Source organism: Mus musculus, chromosome 9 (assembly GCF_000001635.26).
Source record: "Mus musculus strain C57BL/6J chromosome 9, GRCm38.p6 C57BL/6J".
NCBI lineage: Eukaryota > Metazoa > Chordata > Mammalia > Rodentia > Muridae > Mus > Mus musculus.
Window position 1 is genome coordinate 45,865,451 of NC_000075.6, and position 13,881 is coordinate 45,879,331.

General features: G+C 42.7%; 1 protein-coding gene across 17 annotated transcripts in view; it reads right to left on the reverse strand.

The window, feature by feature from the left end:
- Rnf214 (ring finger protein 214) overlaps positions 1-13,881 on the reverse strand; it is a 50,143-nt gene that overhangs the window by 8,682 nt on the left and 27,580 nt on the right. For 9 of the 17 annotated variants that reach the window (XM_011242496.3, NM_001310840.2, XM_030244319.1 and 6 more), the window contains 8 exons: positions 6,421-6,517; positions 6,096-6,184; positions 4,004-4,094; positions 3,729-3,827; positions 2,289-2,665; positions 2,050-2,182; positions 1,497-1,601; positions 1,116-1,211 (listed from right to left, as the gene is read on the reverse strand). In XM_011242496.3, coding sequence (XP_011240798.1) covers positions 1,116-1,211; positions 1,497-1,601; positions 2,050-2,182; positions 2,289-2,665; positions 3,729-3,827; positions 4,004-4,094; positions 6,096-6,184; positions 6,421-6,517 — 1,087 coding nt within the window. The remainder of the gene's footprint in view (positions 1-1,115; positions 1,212-1,496; positions 1,602-2,049; positions 2,183-2,288; positions 2,666-3,728; positions 3,828-4,003; positions 4,095-6,095; positions 6,185-6,420; positions 6,518-13,881) is intronic. The other 8 variants (NM_001361112.1, NM_001361113.1, NM_001310839.2 and 5 more) reach the window with 1 other exon arrangement.

The window sequence follows — 13,881 nt, forward strand, 5'->3', positions numbered from 1 at the left end:
GTTTTTTCTTATCAAGAATATAAATGCTGGGCTAAAGATGTAGTTTCCAGTCCTTGCCTAGCATGCAGACAGCCATGGGTTGGATCCACAATACCACAGAAACCATGTGTGGTAACACACACCTGTAATCTTAGCACACAGGAGGTGGGGGCAAGAGGATCACAAGTTCAAGGTTAAAAAAAAAGTCCAAGGTCATTCTTACCTACATAAGGAGTTGGAAAAATTTAGATGTTAACCCAGTTTCTACTTGGAAAAACAAAATGAACGAAATAAAAAGGTTAAGAAGGAGTCACCTAGGGCTGGTCTGGGCGTGGTGGCGCACGCCTTTAATCCCAGCACTTGGGAGGCAGAGGCAGGCGGATTTCTGAGTTCGAGGCCAGCCTGGTCTACAAAGTGAGTTCCAGGACAGCCAGAATTATACAGAGAAAGCCTGTCTTGGGGGAAAAAAAAAAAGGAGTCACCTGCTGCTGCTGCAGGGGTTACCTGTGAGTCTATCAGTGAAGATGGCAGGATGTGAGGAGATCAGAGCAAGGAGTATCTGCTCTGCTTTTTTAATCATTAAAAGTGAATTTTTTACTTTCTTTCTTTTCTTTCTTTTTTTTTTTTTTTTTTTGGTTTTTCGAGACAGTGTTTCTCTGTATAGCTCCGGCTGTCCTGGAACTCACTTTGTAGACCAGGCTGGCCTTGAACTCAGAAATCCGCCTGCCTCTGCCTCCCAAGTGCTGGGATTAAAGGCATGCGCCACCACGCCCGGCCTTTCTTTTTTTAAATCAAACTTATTTGTGTGTTTGTGTGTGTCTGTGTATATACTATTCTGGTACTGCAGTTACTAATCCCCTATTTAGGCCCTATCACTCTTCTCAGCTCAAGCAAAGCATATCCAAGAAAATACGTGCTAATCAGTGTTTAAGGAGAAGCTGCTTATGAGTCACCCGCAGAGAATGGGGTAAAAATCTGAGCTTCTAGCTGCAGATTCTGAGCTCTACTGATGGCGAGGCCATAATGACTGAAAACTTTATGACTACATATTAATGATGAGGATCAACTTAGTAAAACAGTCAAGCAAAATTACCTCAGCTGTCAGAGTAGAAGCCATAATGACATACAATACCTACCTCCTTGTGCAGTGCGTGGGTGCAGGCCATCGGGTGCAGCTCACTGGGCTGGACAAGTTTCTGACACATCAGACACAGTTTACAAGTGGGTGGAGCCTATGGAACAAGAAGGCTGGTCACAGCTAGCCAACCTCTGGGTCACCTTGCCTGCTATGCCCATGACTCCATCCGTTTGTTCCATGGAGCAAAAACTATTCTTCAGCAAAGGAAACACAAGTCCTAACCTAGATTCTGCCTAGAGTCCTTGCAGCGTGTTCCCTGTAGGGCTGCAAACAACCCTGCTGTGGAGATGATGGTTTCCTCTAGCATCCTTACCTGTAGCCCACTCCCTCCTCACCCTGTGCTTCTCCACATCCCAGTGTTAAAAGAAAAGAGTCTTACATGTGAAGACCTTCCAGGGTATGAAACTTGGGCAGAAGGCAAGAACATTGGGGGACTGATTTGGGCCAGAGGAGCAGGGTGCAAAGCCCGGATCCGACCAAGTGGCTGTGGGTAGAAATAATTTCAGAGTGAGGGAAGAGAGTCTGAGCAACAGCATGTATCAAAAAAAGAAACTGGGGCCAGCAGGATGGCTCGGAGGGTAAAGGTGCTTGCCTGCACATAAGCTTGATGACCTGAATTCAATTCCTGGAACTCACATGGTAGAAGAAAATGGACTCCCACAAGTTGTCTTTCGACTTCCACACAACACACACACACACACATACACACAAATAAATTTGACTAGGAGGAAAGAAAGAAAGAAAGGAAGGAAGGAAGGAAGGAAGGAAGGAAGGAAGGAAGGAAGGAAGGAAGGAAGGAGAAATTCACTTCTAATGATTAAAAAAGCAGAGCAGATATTCCTTGCTCTGATCTCCTCATGTCCAGATCTTCTGGTTGGCTTCTTCCTCAACCTCTCGGCAGGCCTAAGTTCTCTCCCTGAGGCTCCTCTTACCTGAGTGCTTGATGCCACCCGTTCATGCTCTGCCAGTCGTGCGGCTACCAGTTGGATTAGTTCCTCCATGGTCAGGCCCGCCATGGTGGTACGTGCTGTCTTGATTTGCTGAAGAATGTTGGTCATCTGGGCCCTGAGAACAAACAATGTTGAGGGAATAAAGTCAGTTCTCCTGGGAACATCCACACAGCCTCCTTGTTCTCTGACAGACACCTGAACCGGTCCTTAATGACACTTACTTATTGCACTGTGGGAACCGAGTCAGCAGCTTCTCCAGGATCTTCTCCAGTTTGTCTACTGGTTGGGGCCGGGGAGTTTCAGAAGAAGCCTTAATACCGCCCAAGCCTGGGGGAGGCGGGATGGAGGCAGCAGGAGGCATGTGTGGACCATGAGGGCTGACCAGGGAACCCAAGCCAGGGCTATTTCTCCCATGTGAGCCAGGAAGAGGTGGGGAAGGTTGGCTGGACTGGGAAAGGGCAGGGTTCAAGATCGGAAAAGACAAAGAGCGAGGATCCGCACTGGGCATAACCATAGGCATAGTGACCTGCCCGATAGAGAAGGGCATCCGAGGGGTCAGAGAGGGACTGGGCTGAAATACTTGAAGCATGAAATCTGCCTGCAAACGGGAAGAGGTAGACGACAAAAGAGATGAGGAGAAAAGATTAGGAACTGGAGCAAAGGACAAGGAGATGGTTTAGTTGGTAAAGTACCTGCCTTGCAAGCATAAGGACTTGAGTTCATATCCCATCATCCACATAAAAGCCTATAGTGGGGCATATATCTGTAACGCTAATGCTGTAGGGGCAGAGACAAGGAGATCCCCACAGTGGCTGGCCAGTTTAGCTAATCCCCGAGTTCTAGGTTCAGCAAGAGACCCTGTCTCAAAAATAAGGTAGACAGGCTAGGGGGGGTAAATGCATATCATTAGTTCCAGCACTCAGAAAGCAGGCAGATGGATCTCTGTGAATCTGAGGCCAGCCTGGTCTACATAATGAGTTACTCATACTGAGTAAGACCTTGTCTCAAACAAACAAACAAACAAACAAACAAACAAACAAACCCTAAAAGGTAGAAAGCAACCCAGTGGTGCCTTCTGGCCAAAGTATATAGGAATATACACACACATATACACACATACACCATATGTGCACATGTATACAAGCATGCATTCACACATACATTATGTAAATATAGATATATACAAAAAAATTTTAGGAGTTGGGTGGTGGTGGTGGTGCATGCCTTTAATCCCAGCAATTCAGGGGGCAGAGGCAGGCAGATCTACGTTAAGTTTGAGACCAGCCAGGTCTACACAGTTCCAGGACAGCCAAAATCAAATCAAAACAATGTTTTTTCGTGCTTTTTTTTTTTTTTTTTTTTTTTTTTTTTTTTAAGAGAGAAAACAGCAGAAGTCAATGAGCAACAATTCCACTCTGGCACTAAGGATGGTCCCAATGTCTTTGTTAAAAGAACAAGCAGACCGGGCAGTGGTGGCGCACGCCTTTAATCCCAGTACTCGGGAGGCAGAGGCAAGCGGATTTCTGAGTTCGAGGCTAGCCTGGTCTACAAAGTGAGTTCCAGGACAGCCAGGGCTACACAGAAAAAAAAAAAAAAAAAAAAAAAAAGAGCAAGCAGACAACTGTGATTCTGCTAACAACACACACAGGACGAACTCTTACCTCTGAGGGTGGTGGAGGCAAAGTTGGGGTAGGGATCTGAGGAAGGCTGCTCAGCTTGGCTCCATTCCTCACTAGCTGGATATGACTATTAAACTGGTCCTGGAACAAGAGGAAGAGAAAGGATTGTCTTCCACTGCTAGGCTGAGTGGACCTTGGAACCCACAGGAGAGCAGAGCAGCTCTGTGCAGCAGTGCAAAGGCTGCCTAACAATCTACTATCAGGAGAGGTTAAGCACAAATGGGGCTGACTGAATCATCACTGCTAACTACACCTACCCGAACATTCTTTTTCATTATCCGAACTCCATTCAGTCTTGTCTCCCACTCTTGTTTGGAACGAACTGTCTCTAGTGTTGGAGGAGTTGACCTTTCAAAACACAAAGAATTCATAGACTTCATAAAACAAAACAATAACAATCAAACAATCCTTTGTTTATTTGTTTGTTTTCCAAAACAGGGTCTCTCTCTCTCTCTCTCTCTCTCTCTCTCTCTCTCTCTCTCTCTCTGTAGCCTTAACTGTCCTGGAACTTGCTTTGTAGACCAGGCTACCCTTGAACTCACAGAGATATGCCTACCTCTCTGCCTCCCAAATGCTGAGATTAAAGCTGTTCACTGCCACCATCACTTGACTGACAATCAGTTCTTGATTTATGGAAAATACAGGGTTAGAAACAGTTTGGGCCAAAAAGCATTGCCTCTACACTTGGTCTCTCATGGTAACTAAAAGAGATGACAGCTCAGCACTTCTGCCTTCATTTTGTGCGCTTGCCTCTGTGTTGGCATGTCACTTAGCTCACCTATATCACTTATCAGCAAATATCTAATCTATAGTACCCTCTTCCTTTTGATGATGATGGCACAGAGACAACTGTCCTGAAGTCACAGTCAGCAAAGTTCCAGGAGGAATAAAACTTCTAATATAACACTGTCCCCTCCTGGGGGCAGGGCATAGGGAACTTTTGGGATAGCATTTGAAATGTAAATGAAGAAAATATCTAATAAAAAATTGAAAAAAAAAAAAAAAAAACAAAAAACCTGTCCCCTCCTGATGAGGGCAATTATCCACGAGGGTTAGCCTGTACCCTAGAGTAGAAGGGGTCATCTTGTAGGAACCAGACTAATCCCCACATGTGATGACAGCTATGGGACTTCTTCAGATCACCTTGCAGAACAAGTACGAGACAAATATCAATGAGAGTACATCTTGAGCCACACTGGTTAATTATTTACACCTCTTGTCCCTTGCCTCAATATCTCCTCTATTTAAACCTGAAGTTCAGTGCCATGTGGTGATGTAAACCTATAAACCAAACATTCTGAAGTACAGGGAGAAGAATCACGTGTTCCAGGCCGCCTGACTATACAACATCCTATCTCAAGCAAAGCTCTAGGATTGGAGAAATGATGTTTTAGCAGTTAATAGTGCTTGCTGCTCCTGCAGAAGAATGAAGTTTAGTTCCTAGCATTCACATTGAGCACTACACAACTGCCTATAACTCCAACTGTGGGCATCTGACACCCCTGGCATCTGTCTATGGGTACCTGTACACGTGCATACACTCAAACATGCACACATAAGTAAGAATAAAAAGTCCTTATATAAACAGATGAACCTAAAGCTCATGTTGGTACTCCAAAGGTAATTTTGGCATTTCTGGGTCCCTTTATTATTCTTCCCAATGTAGCCACATTGATTACATCTTCTCTGCTTTTCCCCATCACTAATCTCTTTAACTGGTAGACTGAGATGAGTGACTGAGCATAGCCTGGCAGGGCTGAAAGAGCCTGGGTTTTTGCCCCAAACTCCAGTTCTATGCTGAGACACAGTTGTTGGGTAATGGTCTTTGAAAAAAGAGGTGGGAGAAAAATGCTAGAGAAACCCAAGATTCTAAGTCATCTGCTTCACATAAATGGTACTACCTTTCTGTCTGAGACAGGGTCTCCCATGTAGATCATCTTGGCCTGAAACTTTCAATATTTCTGCCTCAGACTCCTAAGTACCGGTATTACAGGAAAGTAACACCATGCCTGGTTCATGACATCATCCCGCAAAGAGGGTTCTTGCCTGCCTGAAAATGCTATAGGGATCCTCTAAATCCTGGGGCAGACAGAGGAGAAACGGCCATGGAAGAAACAGAGCTCCAAAGACCTAGATTATAGCTTTAGCAGAGAGTATTTGCTCAAACAGAAATACAATGATAAAAAGTATAAAGCTATAAGAAGAGGAAAGAATGAGAAAGTGAAGAAAGAACATGGACGAGAAACCCTTGAGCGATTGCAGGTACACACACAGATATGGCCTTAAGAGTCTTGTGAAGATAGATGCCAGCCAGGCCTGCCAGCCTCGGCCTTAGAGGGAGACACTTACTTGAGGTAAGTCAGATGAAGTTCTGCTTCTTTTTCTGCTTCTTCCAGTTTCAACACCAGCAACTCCTTCCGGCTCTCTAGTGACAGTATCTAAGGAACATACACACACACACACACACACACACACACACACACACACACACACACACACCCCACCCGGGGGGGGGGGCGAGGGGGGAGGGAGAGAGAGCTTGTTAACTTTATAATCACAAACTACTTGTAGTTAGAACAAATGTTCCCAGGCTTCTAATACTCTAGTATCAAAACTGTATAGCACCTAGGAGCACAAAACCCAGGCTCTGAAGGAAGACACTGTCTCTTCTTACCTCTGCTTTCCAGGCCCGCTCTGTCTCTTCCATAATATTCCGGTTGATTTCACCATCCTGGTTCTTGAGTCTATCCAGTTCCATTTCCCACACTTCTCTGTACAGTGAGAAGCCAAGAACAAGATTAAAGAAGGAAATGAAGTTTGCTGAGGCAAACCCTAGGCTGCGCGGAGGGGTTGATGTGAAACCTCACTCCCAGGCCTCACTCCAGAGAGACAAATGATGTGTAGAATGGTCTAAATTTCAAACAGCACCAACATGGGACATGTTCACTTCTCCACTTGCTTAAAAAAAGTTACCCAGTGCAGGAAAGGAATATCGCTTCAAGCCCAAACTTAGTTGGGCATAGTAGCTCATGCCTATAATCCTAGTCCTTGGAAGGCTAAGGCAGGTGGATTGCTTTGACCAGCCTAGACTACAATGTGAGACCCTGTTTCAAAGAAACAAAATCCCATATGGGTCACAATGTTGCATGTTTTCAGAGCATTCAAAACTGTGGGCCTTTCAATGTGGGCTGTGAAGAACATAGGAGCAAATGCTGGGCCGGTTAATACTTACCTCTAACACTCACTCAATGTAGTACTTATTATTAGCTAGCTCACCAATCTCTGCATTTCCTAAATACAGTAAAATTCTTCAAAAGGAAGGTGTGAACTGGATATGGTGGGTGGTGAAGGATTTTGGTAGTGATTCTAGTATTTGAGTACTTTAATACAAGAGGATTGCCACAAATTTAAGGACAGTCTAGGTTACACAATTATGTTTTAGGCCAGCTTGGGCTACAGAGTGAGATTCTACTTCAAAAAAGAAAATGTATTTCCATCATACCTAGCACTTCTCATTTTTATCCATTTCTTCCATTCTAAAATGTTTCCTACCCCAACCTACCCTAGGGTTGGTGATATCCACTTTCAGGATTAAAGTGACTGTTTTAGTTTGCCTAGGAATGAAATATCTCCTCGGAGATGGGTCTTTCTGTATTAAACTGGGACAGCTGACCCTCTTACTCAGGACTAAAGAAGCCATTGTGGAAGAGACCAGGAGAATTTTCTCATATTACACTTGACTGTGAGCTAAAAGCATGGGCTACTCAGGTTCATGGAAAGAGTGAAATGAACATGTTTTACATTTTCTGCAATGCATTTTAAAAGGGTAAAAGAAAATAGTTTAGGGAGAGTTACACACTGAGAGAAATGCTCGTGATTTTCTCTATTGAGAGAAGTGAGTTTATTGGTTTTGTTTTTCTGATAACCTTACATATTTAAAGTACAATTTATTCTTTCTCTTCCTTTCTTAGTTGGTTTTGTTGTTTTGTCCTTAAAGACAGGGTCTCACTATATAGCTCTAGCTGTCCTGGAACTTGTTGTATAGACCAGGCTGACCAAAATGTCAAAATGTCTGATCTCTGAGTACTGGACCGAAACACCTGCATCACCACACCTATAGTCTTTTTAGTTTAGTTTTGTTTATCAGATATGGTCTCGATGTTGCCCAGATTAGATTCAAATTTACAGCACTACTCTTGTTTCTGCTTCCCCATTGCTTGGATTTAAATGAGTTACTGTGAAGGATTGTCCAGGGAGTGGCAGGATTAGATGGTGTGGCCCTGTTGGAGTAGGTGTGTCACTGTGGATGTGGGCTTTAAGACCCTCATCCTAGCTGCTTGGAAGCTAGTATCTGCTAGCAGCTTCTGATCTGATGAAGATGTAGAACTTTCAGCTCCTCCTGCACCATTCCTGCCTGGAGGCTGCCATGTTCTTACCTTGATGACAATAGACTGAACCTCTGAACCTGTAAGCCAGCCTCAATTAAATGTTGTTCTTATAAGAGCTGCCTTGCAGATCCTCAAGGATTAGCCACCAAAGGAATCAGATTTTAATAAGGCTTTCAAGATTTTAGTTGTTGCGCCCAGAGACTGAGTTACCATTGTTTCTGAACTAAGTTTGTGTTGTGGTCTCCTTCACATGGCGGCTTGTCTGGGTTCAAGAGAGAAAGGTAATACGTGGGTTTGCCAGATGTGCACCACAAAGGCCATGGGGGATTGGTAACAACCGGCTAGTGGGAACCTAGCAAGCTGGGTGGAGATGTTTCAAGAGCTCCAGGCCAGAGAGTCTCCATGAGATAGAACAGGTCAGCCAATGCCCACCAGTGCTTGGCCAGGCAGAGGCACAAGCGCAGGAACGTGCCTGCTAATCTATTTTAATAATTCCCACAACACAGACCCTCTCTCAAAAAGTCAAAAACAAGCAAACAAAGTTCCTATTATATAGCCCTAGCTGGCCTGAAGATGAAGCTAGCCTGACATTTGTAATTATCCTCCTGACTTTGCCTCCTGAGTGCTGGGCCAATAGATATGTGCCACAGATGCCATTTTTTTTCAAGTATTTGTGTATGTGTGTATGTGTGTGGTATATATGAATGTGTATATGCAGCTGTGCGGTGGTGGCGCATGCCTTTAATCTCAGCACTTGGGCAGAGGCAGGTGGATTTCTGAGTTTGAGGCCAGCCTGGTCTACAGAGTGAGTTCCAGGACAGCCAGGGCTACACAGAGAAACCCTGTCTCGGAAAACCAAACCAAACCAAACCAAACCAAACCAAACCAAACCAAACCAAACCAAACCAAACCAAAAACAAAAAAAAATGAATGTGTATATGTATTCAAATGTGTATAGTGGTCTCAACTGTCTTTCTGGATAGCTAAGCTTTCTCAAGTGAACTCAGAGCTCACCCATTGTTTAGTTTAGATATCCAGATTTCCCCAAGAATTCTTCTGTCCTTTTAAGTATTTCTGATTCTCAGTTGAATGAATCTGTGGATACAAAACCTGCATGTGTAGAGGGACAACTGTCATATGTAGAATATGTTATATCAAATGAGAAAACTTTCCAGATAACATTTGTTCTTCAATAATTTGGAGTGTTTCTTCCTTGCCTCCAAGTAAAGGAGATGCAGCGATGTTGCTGTTTTAGGACATCTCTCAGTGACTAAAGGGTAGACCTTTGATAAAGAGTAGGTCTATGAACAAAGTTTTGTAGCAAACCTTACTTATCCCAGAGACCAAAATTCCAGGGACTTTATGAATTTGGAACAGTGTGGAACTTACAGTATTAAAAAGTAGAAAACACTTAAAACAGGAAAACCAAGGGAAATTTGGAGCTTCCAGCTTGGAAAAATCATCAAAGCAAAATTCTAGTTGGATTTAGCGTGGCAAGGTACTTGGCACTTACTGTTCTGGTTTGGTGTTCACATCAGTATCTTATGAGAACATAAAAAGCAAACCACATCAGCTTGCTAGTCAAGAGCTAAGACATCTGATAAAGAGAGGTGAGCCAGACCAGGACCACAAGGATCAAAAGCATCCGCCAGTGAACACCACAGCTGTAGCAAGACAGACTGACACAGGGAAATCAGACACATGGAGTGCCTACTAAAACTACACAACTGTGAGAAACCCTAAGCTCAATCCTAGAACCACAGTAAGCAATAATCGGCTCCACTTGCCCACCCAAACCAATAAAACCTACAAAGTATCAAAACATTAAAGTAGAAAGAATCTGAGCAGTTGCTTTTGAGTGACTCAAGAGGGAAAGGGCACTCAAGGGAGTGTATACAAGATGTAGCTGTGTAATGAGGACTCTGTTTGTGTCAGGCACTTTGCTGGAGGAACCAGTGGAACACAGAGGTTTCTGTGAGGCTGTGCCTCCTAGAAATGTCATAAGCTATACCCATAAAGTCTCACCAAGATGGATGACCAAGCATGAGCTGAATGAGCACAATACAATAGACATGCTAATGTGAAAGGGACCCATGAGACCTCAATCCTAGACAAAGAACTACAGGCAAGACAGGGATGCTGAGATCTGGAGAAACAGTCTTCCACAGGGAAGAGCACACCAATTTGTCATCCAACACCAGATGGTCAGCCTTGAAAGCATATACATACAAGTAACAGTATACAGAATCAGCAGGCTGGATTATGTTTCTAGGAATACACAGACAGACAGACAGACAGACACACACATACATACACACACAAAATCACCAGCAGTCGCAGCAGCATTTAAAGAAAAAGGGGCCATAATAAGTTTAAAAGAAAGCAAATGGGGTGGTATGTGGGAGAGTTTGGAGGGAGAAAAGAAGGCATGGGGAAAATGATATAATTATAGATAGATAGACAGACAGACAGACAGACAGATAGATAGATAGATTCCCTCACTGTCATGCCCACAAGCTAGCCTTATAGAAGATTCCTTATTAAGATCCCTTCCCAGGTGTGGAAATACTGCAATCAAGGCTACCACAGTAGGTCATAGTGAAATGTATTACTTAAATGTTTGTGGCAATGCTGGTCTATACACACCTGCAGAACAGGCAATCATGCAAGAATTTCAATGTAAAGATGTGTGATCTATAATACTTATTCATGTATCTCCTTCTACAAATAAAAAAAATGTTTATCACAAAAAACAAAAACAAAAAAAGGCCTTGCCTTGGTCATAGTGTCTTTTCACAGCAGTGAAACCCTAACTAAGCCAGTTACCATGCCCAGCAAAAGGCAGCAATTCTCCTTTTAATTTAATTTTTTTCATTTATCTTATATGTATAGGGGTTTTGTCTGAATGTATGGCTGTGCACTACATGTGTGCCGGGTACCTTTGGAGTTTCTAGGATTGATGTAACTGAACTGGCATCCTCAGTAAGATCAGCTGTGGAGTCATCTCTCCAGCCCCCAAAACATTTCTCCTAACAGAAGTGTCTAAGGCTCATTCCCTCACATCGTCTTGTTTATAACTCCACTCTCCTCCATACACCCCTGCCCTCTATTCGAGATTCTGGGTATGTTTGCTACATACACACCATCCACTTATTGACATAAATCTGCATCTGATTTCTACTGACAAGTTCTGTTCCTCTAACAGACCTGAGGAGGTGTGCCACATGGTCTCCAAATCAACTTCTATCACATGAAGAATTCTCTAGTTGTTCTTTAAAAACTTCTAGGTAGCTATAACTTCTTGGAAAACACATAAGCCTCCAAAGCTGGAATCTTCTCACATAAGAATGTGTGGAACAGGGCTGGAGAGATGGCTCAGAGGTTAAGAGCACTGACTGCTCTTCCAGAGGTCCTGAGTTCAATTTCCAGCAACCACATGGTGGCTCACAACCATCTGTAATGGGATCCAATGCTCTCTTCTGGTATGTGTCTGAAGACAGCTACAGTGTACTCATATTCATAAAGTAAATAAATGAATCTTTAAAAAAAAGAATGTGTGGAACAATTTGTGGAGTTCTGTGATGTCCCACCTAATTTCCCATTCTTTCTTTGACAGTGGGCTAATTATAGGAGAGCATGAGAGATAGCTGCCTTCTGTGTCTGGTGATATCCTTGAAGATGATAGATACTCAAGGAACAAACTGTCTTTTACTAAATACATATGGCAACTACATATGCATTTATATATGTACACACTTGTATCAGAAAATCCTCTTATATCTATGGGAAATTCCACATATTCACAAACGAAAATTCTTTTTCTTTGGGCATTGCCTCCAACAGGCATCCACATAAAAGAGAACTACTGATCAGACAACAAAAATGGGTAGGAAGGGCTGGCAAGATGCTCAGTGGGTAAAGGTGTTTGCTGCTAAGTCTGATGACGGGAGTTCAATCTCTAGGTCCACACAGGGGAAAAAAGGGAAAGCACTTCTGCAAGCTGACCTCTGAGGGCCACACATGTGCTTGCACACATACACACTGGCTTAGTTAGGGTTTCTGTCTTCTATGACAAATCATCATGACCATAAGCAATTTAGGGAGGAAAGAGTTGATTCTGCTTATACTTCCACATCACAGTCCATCACTGACAGAAATCAGGGCAGGAACCGATACAGAGGCCATAGAAGAATTCTCTTTACGAGCTTGCTCAGCCTGCTTTCTAACAGCATCCAGGACCACCAGTCCAGGAGTGGTATAATGGGTTAAGTCCTCTCACACCACTAATTAAGAAAACGATGCCTATAGAGGCATTTTCTCAATTGAGAGTCCCTCTTCCCAAATGACTCTAGCTTGTGTCTGACATAAAACTAGCCAGCACACACACCCAAATTAATTAATTAATTAATAAGTATAATAATGTTTTTATTAATGAAAAAACTTGGGAGAGGCTGGAGAGATGGCTGCTCTTTCAGAAGAGCTGGGGCGTGGTTTCTAGTACTCACATATTGGCTCACAGCCATCTAACTTTGACTCTAAGGAAATTGCTGCCCCCTCCTGGCTTCCCAGGTATTATATACAAGTGACTAATAGATATATATGCTGGGAAAAATCCCCATACACATAAAGTAAAGTTAAAATTAAATAAACGGGTAAGTTTCTTAACAATGACAAAAATACTCAGCTTCCTTATATGCTAGCTGTATAACATAACCATCAGATTTTCAAATAATACATTATGTAAAATAATACATTATGTAAAACACGTACAAAACAAGACTGTTCACAGAGTAAAGGTGCTTGCCACCAAGTCTGAAGTTCAATCCTTGGAACTCTCATGGTAGAAGAAAATAACTAGTTTCTGAACATTGTCCTCTAACCTCTACATGTGTGCTATGGTGTGCACATACACACCCACACACACAAAGTAAATAAGTGTAAACAAAACAAAACAATGAAAGAAAAACACCACACATACCAGTTCCCACTTTTGGCAGAAAACAATCCATTAGGTGTTTTCTGGCTTTTGATTTTGACAGCCTCATTCTGTTGCCCAGACCAGAGTACAACTTGCAAAAATCCTCCTGCCTCAGCCTCCCAAGTGCTGAGAGTAGTCAGATGAGCTGCAATACCCAGCTAAAGTTTTAAAATCTGTCTCATTTCTTTCAACCCTACACTTCTATTATTTCTCATACTTAGTTTTTGGGTATCAGTGGTTAAAATTAATAAATTCTATCACATTATACAATCTTGGCTTATTGCAGGTCTTGATATGTTTACATATTTTTAAAATTAACTTTATTTATTTATTTTAAATATTTATTTGTTTGTTTTATGTAGGTACACTGTTGCTGTCTTCAGACAGCACCAGAAGAGAGTATCAGATCCCATTACAGACTGTGAGCTGGGAACCGAACTCAGAATCTCTTAACCACTGAGCCATCTCTCCAGCCCTTTAGCTTTATTCTTTATCATAGAAGCCAAACAAATTTTTAAAATTTTAGAAAACAAAAATAATTAATATAGAGTTCCCAACTGTTTGGTACTGTTTATATGACAAGTTACTTAATCTCTGAAGACATCAATTTCTCCATTCATAACAACAACAGTATTTGCATCATGGCTGGGATGAAAACGTGTATGTCACTGCTTTCTAACTGAGAAATGTGAGCTATGTGTGTTGACTCACACTTGTGACCCCAGCAGCTGGGAGGCTAAGCAGGAGATTTGCTATGCGTTTGATGTTA